Source organism: Stegostoma tigrinum, chromosome 10 (assembly GCF_030684315.1).
Source record: "Stegostoma tigrinum isolate sSteTig4 chromosome 10, sSteTig4.hap1, whole genome shotgun sequence".
NCBI classification, from domain to species: Eukaryota; Metazoa; Chordata; class Chondrichthyes; order Orectolobiformes; family Stegostomatidae; genus Stegostoma; species Stegostoma tigrinum.
The window spans coordinates 1587083-1600156 of NC_081363.1; the positions used below are offsets into that span (position 1 = coordinate 1587083).

At 58.0% G+C, this 13074-nt stretch overlaps 1 protein-coding gene across 1 annotated transcript in view; it reads right to left on the bottom strand.

Moving 5' to 3' along the window:
• Nucleotides 1–4489: 4489 nt before the first annotated feature.
• LOC125455494 (steroid hormone receptor ERR2-like) overlaps nucleotides 4490–13074 on the bottom strand; it is a 56413-nt gene continuing 47828 nt past the window's right edge. Inside the window, exons 6-7 of the mRNA XM_059649422.1 lie at nucleotides 11020–11289; nucleotides 4490–5338 (exon numbers count right to left, since the gene is read on the bottom strand). Of these exons, the coding sequence (XP_059505405.1) occupies nucleotides 5094–5338; nucleotides 11020–11289 (515 nt within the window). The 3' untranslated portion in view covers nucleotides 4490–5093. The remainder of the gene's footprint in view (nucleotides 5339–11019; nucleotides 11290–13074) is intronic.

Here is a 13074-nt window from a genome sequence, read left to right on the forward strand (position 1 = left end):
GAGGAAAGTTTAAGGGAGATATGCGTGGAAAGTTCTTTACACAGAGGGTGGTGGGTGCCTGGAACGCGTTGCCAGCGGAGGTGGTAGATGCAGACACGTTAGCATCTTTTAAGATGTATCTGGACAGGTACATGGATGGGCGGGGAGCAAGGGGATACAGACCCTGAGAAAATAGATGACAGGTTAGACAGAGGATCTTGATCAGCGCAGGCTTGGAGGGCCGAAGGGCCTGTTCCTGTGCTGTAGGTTTCTTTGTTCTCTTTGTTCTTTGTTCAAATTTATTCAACCTCTCCCTACAGCTAACACTTTCCAATCCGGCTAACATCCTGGTAAACCCCTACTGCACCCTCTCCAAAACCTCCACATCCTTCATATAGTGTGGGGAGCAGAACTCTATGCAATACTCCAAATAATGTGGCCCAACTGAAGTTTTATACAGCCGCAACATGACCTGCCAACTTTTATACTCAGTGCCCTGACTGATGAAGGCAAGCATGCTCTCTACCTTCTTTACCAACTTTTCCACTCGTGTTGCCACTTTCAGGGAGCAATGGACTTGCACCCAAATATCCCTCTGTGTGTCAGTGCTCCTAAGGTCCTGCCGTTTACTACATACTTCCCTCTTGCCTTAAACCTCCAAAATGCAAGGACGCCATTTGCTTGTTGGTTAATCAAGTTAATCATTATACCCCTCATAAATACAGACAAAAGCCCACATACCACTTGTTCAAACACCAAACTGTAACTGAATGACACATACATCATCCTTGGCAGAATCCAGTCACTGTCCAGTTTTAGGGGCTGATGGTTGTGTAACATTTAAGAAGCATCTGGATGGGCACTTAAAATGCTGAGGCTCAATAGGCTGAGGGCCAGGTCAGGTAAATGGGATTAGTGTCGTTTAGTGAGGGGGGGGGTGAGGGCACAGAGACAGTCAGTGTCACGGCGGGGGGGGGGGTGAGGGCAGAGAGACAGTCAGTGTCACGGGGGGGGGTGAGGGCAGAGAGACAGAGACAGTCAGTGTCACGGGGGGGGGCGGTGAGGGCAGAGGGACAGAGACAGTCAGTGTCACGGGGGATGGGGGGGGGCCTGTGGACCAGGTTACATTAGAGTGAGCAGGAGGGTATGGCTGGAGCAGCACCGGGAGCAGCAGCAGAATTGTACTCCAGCACAATCTGTAACCTCACGGGCCGGCATATTCCCCACTCAACCATTACCATCAAGCCAGGGGATCAACCCTGGTTCAATAGAGAGTGCAGGAGGGTATGCCAGGGGCAGCACCAGGCATACCTGAAGATGACGAATCATCCTGTTGAAGCCAACAAACAGGATGACTTGCACGCCAAACAGCGAAAGCAGCAAGTGATAGACTGAGCTAAGTGATCCCACAGCCAACGGATCAGATCTAAGCTCTGCAGTCCTGCACATTCAGCCATGAATGGTGGTGGATAATTAAACAACTCCATCGAGGAGGAGACTCCACAAATATTCCCTATTCTCAATGATGGAGAAGCTCAGCGCTTCAGTGCAAAAGATAACAGCCAGAAGTGCCAAGTAGATGATCCATCTTGGCCTCCTTCAGTGGTCCCCAGCATCTCAGATACCAGTCTTCAGCCAATTTAATTCTCTCTATGTGATATCAAGAAACGGTTGGAGATACTGGATACTGCAAAGGCTACAGGCCCTGTCAACTTTCCAGCAACAGCACTGAAGACTTGTGCTCCAGAACCTGCTGCTCCCCTAGCCAAGTGTTCCAGTACAGTTACAACATTGGTATATCCGACAGTGTGGAAAATTGCCCAGGTATGTCCTGTACACAAAAAGCAGGTCAAATCCAACCCGGCCAATTCCCGCCCCATCAGTCTCCTCTCAATCATCAGTAAAGTGATGGAAGGTGTCAGTAACAGGGCTATCAAGTGGCACCTGCTCAGCAATAACCTGCTCAATGACGCCCAGTTTGGGTTCCGCCAGGACCACTCAGCTCCTGACCTCATTACAGCCTCGGTTCACACATGGAGAAAGGAGCTGAATTCCAGAGGGGAGGTGAGAGTGACAGCCCTTGGTATCAAGGCTGCATTTAACCGAGTGTGGCATCAAGGAGCCCGAGCAAAACCGGGATCAATGGGAATTGGCGGGGTTGGGGGGGGGGGGGGGGGGTTGCAAACGCTCCAGTGGTTGGAGTCATACCTGATACATAGGAAGATGGTCGTGGTTATTGGAGTCAGTCACCTCAGCTCCAGGACATCTCTGCAGGAGTTCCTCAGGGTAGTGTCCGAAGCCCGCAGAGAAGATTTACCGGAATGTTGCCAGGGCTGGGAAATTGTAGCTGCAAGGAGAGATTGGGGCTGTTTTTGTTGGAACGGAGAAGACTGAGGGGTAACGTGATTGAGGGAGATAGAGCTGACAGTTTCCTTGACAAAGAGCTCAAAAGCCAGGGGTCACAGATTCAACCTCAGCGGCAGGAGGGTTACAAGTGACACCAGGAAAAGCCTTTTCACACAGAGGGTGCTGGATGTCTGGAATTCTTTGACCAAGGTGGTGGTGGAGACAGAGGCCCAAAACTTTTTTTTAAAAGTACCGACTCTGCACCCTAGGTGCTGTAAGCTGTAGGGTTATGGGGTCACTTACAGAAAGATGGCATTAGAAAGGGCATCTGGGTGGCTTTATGTCAGCATGGACCAGATGGGCCAAATGGACTCTCTCTGAGCTCTATCGTTTCTCTGGTTCTATGGTTTTTATTGGCCTTCCTTCCATGAGACGGTCAGAAAAGGCAATGTTCAATGATGACCGCACAATGTTCAGCACTATTTGCAAATCATGGCATTTACTGATAAGAAGGACACCATTCGATCCACTGTGTCTGTACTGTCTCCTTAATAGTGTTACCATCACTGAATCCCCCACTACCAACACCCTGGGGGTTACCATTGACCAGAAGCTCAACTGGACTCACCACATTAACACAGGGGATGCAAGAGCAGGCCAGAAGCTGGGAATACTGCGGGGAATGACTCACATCCTGACTCCTCAAAGCCTGCCCACCATCTACAAGGCATTAGTTAGGAGTGTGATGGAATTCTCCCCACTTGCCTGGATGGGGGCAGCCCCAACAACACTCAGGAAGCTTGATGCCATCCAGGACAAAGCAGCCACTTGATTGGCACCACATCCACAAACATCCCACTCCCTCCACCACCGACACTCAGTCGCAGCAGTGTGTACCATCTACAAGATGCACTGCAGAAATTCACCAAAGATCCTCAGGCAGCACCTTCCAAACCCATGGCCACTTCCATTTAGAAGGACAAGGGCAGCAGATACATGGGAACACCATCCCCTGCAAGTTCCCCTCCAAGCCACTTATCACCCTGACTTGGAAATGTATCGCCGTTCCTTCACCATCAATTCAGGTTCATTATGAAAGCCCTCTGATGAAGGGTCTAGGCCCAAAACGTCAGCTTTTGTGCTCCTGAGATGCTGCTTGGCCTGCTGTGTTCATCAGCCCCACACTTTGTTATCTTGGATTCTCCAAGATCTGCAGTTCCCATTATCTCTGGGAACAGAAAATATACCTAGTGGAGTGAAAACAAAGGATAGAGTGTGATAGCTTGCAGCTCCTGAGATTTCTCTCATTGCTGATGGCCTCAGTCTGTGGAAACAGAAACTAAATCTCGAAAGAGCAGCGAGGAGGTGTCAGTACAGAGACTCCATAGCATTTTTCAGGTTTTAGAGCAATTAAGGTTCGTTATCCCTATCATTATCTCCCTAAAAGCTTTGTTGTCTTTCTTTCCTCTAAATTTTCGACTTTCTGACAGGAGACCACAGCAAACATTAAACTGTTGACCTCATTTTCAAATTGCCCACAGTATGAAAAATGCTTTTCAATCCAGGAAATTCCCAAACTACTCCATATCTTCCAGTTTTTCACATAGTCCATAAACAGTAATATGTACTCCCAACAATCGTGAACACAGACAGCTGTCTAATAACTGATCAACAAACCTTTCAGTATTTGAAGTCCCATAAATGATCTGGAAAATGTGATTTCTGACTTCCTATGTTTTAATTGAGGCTAACGATCTGTTTGTCCAATGAGGTGAGGTATTGTAGCTGTTGGCAAGATGTTATTGAGAAACTCAGAGTTACAAGGTAAAGACAGGAGTTACATAGCCCTGACTCTCTGGGGTGACACAGGAAACACTCCGCTCCCCCAACCCTCCTTGCCCGATGTCTCCCACGAATGTCCTGACTCCAGGCCCCAGTCCCTGCAGCAGCTCCAGACTACTCTCCGACATTGCCCCGTGCCTCCGGGAGGGCATTGGGAACCAGGCCGGAGGGACCGGCGTGGGCCCAGTGTACCAAGGGGAAGGGGCTGGAGCTCAGGACAGCATTAAAATAGGACTGGGGGGGGGGGGGCATTGGAGAGGGTACAGGGAGACGGTGGGGAAAACTCCGATTTCAATCCTATTATCCAGTCGACCAGCTCCCTTTGACCACACTGAGCCAGTCACAGAACGGTCTATGCAGGAACAGGCCCTTCTGCCCACCAAGCCTGTGCTGGCAAATGGTATCTTTTTCTAACCAGGTCCTGGAGAGTGAGCTAGCAGCAGATGCAGGTAACTCAGGTCACAACTCCCTTCACTCTGTGGGTGGTTACCAGGTTGAGAGTTCTCAGCCGGTGATGAAGTGAGGGGGTCAAAAAGCCCCCTCAATCCTTCCAATTGGACAAGGCTGGAATCCACGCCTCAGGATCCTTCCTTACTTGTTCTGAGGCGTAAATATCCCTCTCGGAAATCCCTCCTCGACGTCCAATATACAGTGAAGCCTTGAAGGCCATATCACAGGCACGATGTCAGAGCCAGTCCTGTCCTCACGGGGATCCCGGTCCTCAGCGAAGGTTCCAGAATGTTCTACCTGTCAATTCACAGCACACCACAATTCCAATCTCTAATTTATATCTAAGTAGAGATAGCATTGTTTTTCAGAAATAATGGACCATGGTAAGTGGCGAACAGAGTTCATGTTGGAGAAGTGATGAGGGTATTTGAAGGGTTGGGTTTTGAGTTGCTTGTTGACTCTCTGGGTTGGTGCTGTCAGATTTTGGCGTCGAGCATTTCGAGGAAGAGCTTGTGCATGGGGACCTTTCCTTGCAGCTTGATGCTGTGGAAATGTTGCACGGCCTTGCTGGCAGTTTGCCTGAGCAGTGGCAGGCTCATCAGTAACTTGCCAGCTCTCCGAGGGTCCTCTGGGTGTTCGCTCGCTTCATAATCCACCAGCGCTTCATGGAGAGAGTCCTGCAGCCGCTGTACACTGCCCACCTCCTCAACGTGCACCGAGTCTGTAACAGCACACACACACGCGCACACGCACACACACACACACACGCACGCACACGCACGCACGCACACACGCGCACGCACGCACACACACACACACACGCACGCACACACACGCACGCACACGCACGCACACACGCACGCACACACGCACGCACACACGCACACACACACGCACACACACACGCACACACACACGCACACACACACACACACGCGCACACACACGCGCACACACACACACACGCACAGCAGCTCAGTGAGAGGTCTCCAGGCTGTCCCTCAGCCCCCACCCATCACCCATCACCCCCCCGCCCCACCCACCTTTATCCATCATCCATCACCCACCCTTCCCCACCCACCCACACACACCCCTACCCATGGCCCATCACCCTCCCTAACCTCACCTGTCCCCGACCAACTCCAAATTCATCCCCCATCAAACCTCCAGCCCTTTGACCCCTCCCCCATTACTCCCCAACTCGTTCCCTCTAGACCATCTCGCCACAAGTCCATCGCCTCTTCCCCCATCGCAAACAGAACCAGCCAATTACAGAGGCTCCATGCTTCAGGGAGTTGTGAGGGAGGGGGAGAGTGGGTGAGGTGAGGGGTGAGAGGGAGGGGTGGTGAGAGGGAGAGGGGGGAGGGAGAAGGGAGAGGGGGGAAGGGAGAGGGGGGAAGGGAGGGGGTGGGAAGGGAGAGGGGGGGGAAGGGAGAAGGGGGGGAAGGGGGGGGAAGGGAGGGGGGGGAGGGAGGGGGGGGAAGGGAGGGGGGAGAGGGGTTGGGGGGAAGGGTAGGGGGAGGGGGTGGGGGAAGGGGTTGGGGGGAGGGGGGAGTGACTTGGGGGTGATTGAGTGAGGGGGAGGGAGGGAGTGAGTGAGAGAGTGGGGATGAAGGGGTGAGGGATTGATGGAGGGGGTGGGGGGAGGGGCAGTGAATGCGGGAGTGAGGGAGTGTAGGATAGGGTGAGGGTGTGAGGGGATGGGGGATGGTGGGAAAGTGTGTGAGGGAGTGTGAGTGAGAGGGTGTGGGGGTGAGGGACGGAGGGAATGAGGCAAGGAGGGCGTGAGGGAGGGAGTGTGTGAGAGGGACTGAGTGGGTGAGGGGGAGTGAATGAGTGAGTGAGGCGGGGGTGAGTGGGATTGTGGGAGGGTGTGGGAGTGAGGGAGGGAGAGGAGGAGTGTGGGGTGGAGGGGGGAGTGTGGGAGGGAGGGGGAGAGGGAGGGGGGTGTTGGAGGGAGGGGGTGTGTGGGCCGGAGGGGGGAGTGGAGTGTGGGGGGCGTGTGGGGGGGGTGGAGTGTGGGGGGGGGAGTCTGGGGGGGGGGAGTGTGTGGGGGGGGAGTGTGCGGGGGGGGAGAGTGTGCGGGGGGGGGAGTGTGTGCGGGGGGGGAGTGTGTGCGGGGGGGGAGTGTGTGCGGGGGGGAGTGTGTGCGGGGGGGAGTGTGTGCGGGGGGGAGAGTGTGTGGGGGGGGAGTGTGTGGGGGGGGAGAGTGTGTGGGGGGAGAGAGTGAGTGGGGGGAGAGAGTGAGTGGGGGGGGAGAGTGTGTGGGGGGGGAGAGTGTGTGGGGGGGGAGAGTGTGTGGGGGGGAGAGAGTGGGGGGGGAGAGAGTGGGGGGGGAGAGAGTGGGGGGGAGAGAGTGGGGGGGGGAGAGTGGGGGGGGGAGAGAGTGGGGGGGGGAGAGAGTGGGGGGGGAGAGAGTGGGGGGGGAGAGAGTGGGGGGGGAGAGAGTGGGGGGGGGAGAGTGGGGGGGGAGAGTGGGGGGGGGAGAGTGGGGGGGGAGAGTGGGGGGGAGAGTGGGGGGGGAGAGTGGGGGGGGAGAGTGGCGGAGAGTGGGGGCGAGAGTGGGGGCGGGAGTGGGGGCGGGAGTGGGGGCGGGAGTGGGGGCGGGAGTGTGGGGGGCGGGAGTGTGGGGGGGGGAGTGTGGGGGGGGGAGTGTGGGGGGGGGAGTGTGGGGGGGGAGTGTGGGGGGGGGAGTGTGGGGGGGGAGTGTGGGGGGGGGAGTGTGGGGGGGGAGTGGGGGGGGGGAGTGGGGGGGGAGTGTGGGGGGGGAGTGTGGGGGGGGTGTGGGGGGGGAGTGTGGGGGGGGGAGTGTGGGGGGGGGAGTGTGGGGGGGAGTGTGGGGGGGAGGTGAAGTGTAGGAGGGAGGGGGAGAGGGAGGGGAATGTGGGGGGGTAGAGGGAGGGGGTGTAGGAGGGAGGGGGAGAGGGAGGGGGTAGAGGGAGGGGGTAGAGGGAGGGGGTAGAGGGAGGGGGGAGTGTGGGGGGGAGGGGGGAGTGTGGGGGGAGGGGGGAGTGTGGGGGGGAGGGGGGGAGTGTGGGGGGGGAGAGTGGGGGGGGGAGAGTGGGGGGGGAGAGTGGGGGGGGAGAGTGGGGGGGAGAGTGGGGGCGGGAGTGGGGGCGGGAGTGGGGGCGGGAGTGTGGGGGGGCGGGAGTGTGGGGGGGGGAGTGTGGGGGGGGAGTGTGGGGGGGTGTGTGGGGGGGGAGTGTGGGGGGGGGAGTGTGGGGGGGGAGTGTGGGGGGGGGGAGTGTGGGGGGGGGAGTGGGGGGGGAGTGTGGGGGGGGAGTGTGGGGGGGGTAGTGTGGGGGGGGTGTGGGGGGGGTGTGGGGGGGGAGAGTGTGGGGGGGAGGTGAAGTGTAGGAGGGAGGGGGAGAGGGAGGGGAATGTGGGGGGGTAGAGGGAGGGGGTGTAGGAGGGAGGGGGAGAGGGAGGGGGTAGAGGGAGGGGGTAGAGGGAGGGGGTAGAGGGAGGGGGGAGTGTGGGGGGGAGGGGGGGAGTGTGGGGGGGGAGTGTCGGGGGAGGAGGGGGTGTGTCGGGGGGAGGAGGGGGAGTGTGGGAAGGGGGAGAGGGAGGGGGGAGAGGGAGGGGGTAGAGGGAGGGGGGAGATGGAGGGGGGAGATGGAGGGGGGAGATGGAGGGGGGAGAGGGAGGGGGGAGAGGGAGGGAGGAGAGGGAGGGAGGAGAGGGAGGGGGGGGGCGTGTGGGAGGGTGGGGGAGGGGGGAGTGTGGGAGGGAGGGGGAGGGGGGAATGTGGGAGGGAGGGGGAGGGGGGAGTGTGGGAGGGAGGGGGAGGGGGGAGTGTGGGAGGGAGGGGGAGGGGGAAATGTGGGAGGAAGGGGGAGGGGGAAGTGTGGGAGTGAGGGGGAGGGGGGAGTGTGGGAGTGAGTGTGGGAGCGAGGCAGTGAGTTTGGGGGGAGGGGAGAGCGAGGGAGGGAGGGAGTGTGAGGGAGCGTGGAAGGGAGGGAGTGTGGGATCGAGGGAGGGATGGGGGAGTGAATGCGGGAGTGAGGGAGTGTATGAGGGTGTAAGGGGGTGAGGGAAGTGTGTGAGGGAGTGTGGGTGAGGGGTGAGGAAACGTGAGTGAGGGGGTGTGGGGGTGAGGGGGTGAGGGAGGGCAGGAGTGAGGGAGGGAGTGAATGGGTGAGGGAGGAAATGTGTGAGAGGGTGAGGGGGTGAGCGGGGAGTGAATGCAGGAGTGAGGGAGAGTAGGAGGTTGGCGAGGTTGGGGAAGTGTGTGAGGGAGTGTGAGTGAGGGGTTGGCGGGGTGCAGGTATGCGAGGGTACGAGGGTGTGGGGGTGAAATGGAGGGAATGAGGAAGGGAGGGTGTGAGGGAGGGAGTGAGTGAATGGGTGAGGGAAGAAGTGTGTGAGGCACTGAGTGGGTGAGGGAGTGTGGGAGAGAGGGAGAGGATCGGAGAATGAATGCGGGAGTGAGGGAGTGACGAAGGAGTGAGGTGGGGTGGGGCGGTGTGAATGCGGGAGTGAGGGAGTGTAGGAGGGGGTGAGGGGGGTGAGAGAAGTGTGTGAGGGAGTGTGGTAAGGGGATGAGGGAGTGTGGTAAGGGGATGAGGGAATGTGAGTGAGGGGGTGTGGGGTTGAGGGAGGGGGTGAGGGACGGAAGGAATGAGGGAGGGAGAGCGAGAGGGAGGGAGTGAATGAACGGGTGAGGGAAGAAGTGTGAGAGAGACGGAGTGGGTGAGGGAGTGTGGGTGAGGTGGGGTGAATGAGGGAGTGAGTGAGGGAGTGAGTGAGTGAATGGGTGAGGGAGAAAGTGTGAGAGCGACTGAGTGGGTGAGTGAGTGAGGGAGTGTGGGAATGTGGGAGGGGTTGAGGGGTGAGGGAGTGAGTGAATGCGTGAGTGTAGGAGTGTGGGAGGGAATGAGGGAGGGAGGGAATGAATGGGTGAGAGAGGAAGTGTGTGAGAGGGTGTGAGTAAGGGAGAATTGAGTGAGGGAGTGAGTGCGGGGGTGAGGGGATGGGGGTGTAGTGAATGCGGGGGTGAGTGGGTGAGGGAGTAAGTTTGTGAGTGAGTGGGTGAGAGAGGAAGTGTGTGAGGGAGTGAGTGGGTGAGGGAGTGAGAGTGAGGGATGAGTGGGTGAGCGGGTGAGGAGGTGATGGGGTGTGGGGATGAAGGGTTGAGTGAGTGGGTGAGGGAGGGAGGGCTTGAGGGAAGGGGGCGAGGGACTGAGGGGGGCGAGGGACTGAGGAGGGGCGACAGACTGAGGAGGGGCGACGGACTGAGGGGGCGTGAGCAGCAAGGGGGGTTAGGCGAGGGGGGAGGAGGGAAGTTAAGGAGTGAGGGGTTAGTGAGGGGCGTAGTGAGTGAAGGGGGTAGTGAGTGAGGTGGTTAGTGAGTGTGGGGACCGTGATGGGGGGGGGAGTGGGGAAGTGAGGGGGGGGGAGTGGGGAAGTGAGGGAGGGGGTAGCAAGAGAGGGGACAGTGAGGGGGGTAGAGATGGGGGCTAATAGAACATAGAACACAGAACATAGAACATTACAGCACAGTACAGGCCCTTCGGCCCTCGATGTTGTGCCGACCTGTCATACCGATCTCAAGCCCATCTAACCTACACTATTCCATGTACGTCCATATGCTTGTCCAATGACGACTTAAACGTACCTAAAGTTGGCGAATCTACTACCGTTGCAGGCAAAGCGTTCCATTCCCTTACTACTCCCTGAGTAAAGAAACTACCTCTGACATCTGTCCTATATCTTTCACCCCTCAATTTAAAGCTATGCCCCCTCGTGCTTGCCGTCACCATCCCAGGAAAAAGGCTCTCCCTATCCACCCTATCTAACCCTCTGATTATTTTGTATGTTTCAATTAAGTCACCTCTCAACCTTCTTCTCTCTAATGAAAACAGCCTCAAGTCCCTCAGCCTTTCCTCGTAAGACCTTCCCTCCATACCAGGCAACATCCTCGTAAATCTCCTCTGCACCCTTTCCAAAGCTTCCACATCCTTCTTATAATGCGGTGACCAGAACTGTACACAATACTCCAAGTGCGGCCGCACCAGAGTTTTGTACAGCTGCAGCATAACCTCTTGGTTCCGGAACTCGATCCCTCTATTAATAAAAGCTAAAACACTGTGTGCCTTCTTAACAGCCCTGTCAACCTGGGTGACAACTTTCAAGGATCTGTGTACATGGACACCGAGATCTCTCTGCTCATCTACACTACTAAGAATCTTACCATTAGCCCTGTACTTTGCCTTCCGGTTACTCCTACCAAAGTGCATCACCTCACACTTGTCTGCATTAAACTCCAAAAGATAGTGGGGGGGTATTGGGGTATAGCGGGTGGGGGGGTAAGCAAGGGGGTGTAAGCGTGGGGGGTGTTAGTGGGGGGGTATTGAGGGAGGGTTAGTGGGGGGGGGTTATTGAGGGAGGGGTAGCGAGTACCGGAGTTGGCGAGGGCGATTGCCTTGAGGGTGACGAACTCCTCTCTCTGCACTCGCAGCTTTTTGTATTTGTGCACCAGCTGCAGGATGGACGTGTAAAGGTCCAGCAGACCAATCAGGCGGCAGTGCTCCTCATCCAGGATGTAATCCTCAGCATAAACCAGCTCCTCCTCGTACGGCATCGAGCGGAACACAATTCCCAGGATAAGGATCTCCATCCAGGCACACTGTAGGACCCCCATCTGATCACCCAGCGAGAGCGCAGAGAAACCTGGAGATAGGTCACAGTCAGGCTCAGTCAGGGTGACCAGGCAGGCAGGGCACTGGGGCAGGAGGAAGGGCAACGGGATAAAGTACACCAGGGAGGGAGTGAGGTGGAGTGAGGGTCTGTAGAGGGGGTGAGGGTGAGGTAAGGGTGTGTAGAGGGGGTGAAGGTGGAGTGAGGGTGAGGATGGAGTGAGCGTGTGTAGAGGGGGTGAGGATGGAGTGAGGGTGTGTAGAGGGGTTGAGGATGGAGTGAGGGTGAGGATGGAGTGAGCGTGTGTAGAGGGGGTGAGGATGGAGTGAGGGAGTGAAGAGAGGGAGTGAGAATGGAGTGAGAGTGGGTAGAGTGAGTGTGAGGGTGTGCAGAGGGGGTGAGGGTGGGGTGAGGGTGTGTGCAGGGAATGAGGATGGACTAAGTGTGTGCAGAGGGGGTGAGGGTGGGGTGAGGGTGGATTGAGGGTGTATAGAACGGGTGAGGGTGTGTAGAGGGGGGTGAGGGTGAGGTAGCGGGGTGTGGGTGGGGTGAGGGTGTGTAGAGGGGGATGGAGGTGGGGTGATTTGTGTAGAGGGGGTGAGGGTGAGGTGAGGGTGTGTAGAGGGGGTGAGGTGGAGTAAATGTGTGAAGGTGGGGTGAGGATTTGTAGAGGGGGTGAGGGTGAAGTGAAGGTGTGTAGTGGGGGTGAGGGTGAATAGAAGAGGTGAGGGCGTGTCGTGGGGGTGGTGTGGGGTGACGCTGTGTAGAGGGGGGTGGGGGTGGGTTGAGTGTGTGTAGAGGGGATGAGGGTGCGTAGAGGGGATGAGGGTGAGGTGAGGCTGTGTAGAGGGGGTGAGGGTGGAGTAAATGTGTATCGGTGGGGTGAGGGTATGTAGGGGTGGATGAGGATCTGTAGAGGGGTGAGGGTGGGGTGATGGTGTATAGAGGGGGTGAGGGTGAGGTGTGGGTGTGCAATGGGGATTAAGGGTGGAGTGTGGGTGTGTAGAGGGGGATGAGGTGAGGGGGGCGGGGGTGAGGTGACGGTGCGTGGAGGGGCGTGCGAGGGTGGGGTGAGGGTGCGTGGATAGGGGCGGGGGTGGGTGTGAGGGTGTGTAGGGGCGGGGACGAAGTGAGGATGTGTAGAGGGGGGTGTGGTGAGGTGAGGGTGTGTAGAGGGGCTGGGGGTGAGGTGAGGGTGTGTAGAGGGGTGCGAGGGTGAGGTGAGGGTGTGTAGAGGAGTGCAAGGGTGAGGTGAGGGTGTGTAGAGGATGGGGTCGAGGGTGGGGTGAGGGTGCGTGGACGGGGGCGGGGGCGAAGTGAGGGTGTGTAAAGGGGGTGTGGTAAGGTGAGGGTGTGTAGAGGGGGGTGAGGTGAGGCTGTGTGGAGGGGGTGAGGTGAGGGTGTGTAGAGGGGGGCAGGGTGAGGTGAGGGTGTGTAGAGGGGTCAGGGTGAGGTGAGGGTGTGTAGAGGGGTCAGGGTGAGGTGAGGGTGTGTAGAGGGGGCAGGGGTGAAGTGAGGGTGTGTAGAGGGGGCAGGGGTGAGGTGAGGATGTGTAGAGGGGGGCGGGGGTGAGGTGAGGGTGTGTAGAGGGGGCGGGGGTGAGGTGAGGGTGTGTAGAGGGGGGCGGGGGTGAGGTGAGGGTGTGTAGAGGGGGGTGTGGTGAGGTGAGGTTGTGTAGAGGGGGGTGTAGTGAGGTGAGGGTGTGTGGAGGGGGGTTGCGAGGGTGGGGTGAGGGCGTGTAGAGGGGGGGGCGGGTTGGAATGAGGGTGCATGGAGTGGGGCAGGGGGGTGTGAGGGTGTGTAGAGGTCGGCGGGGGT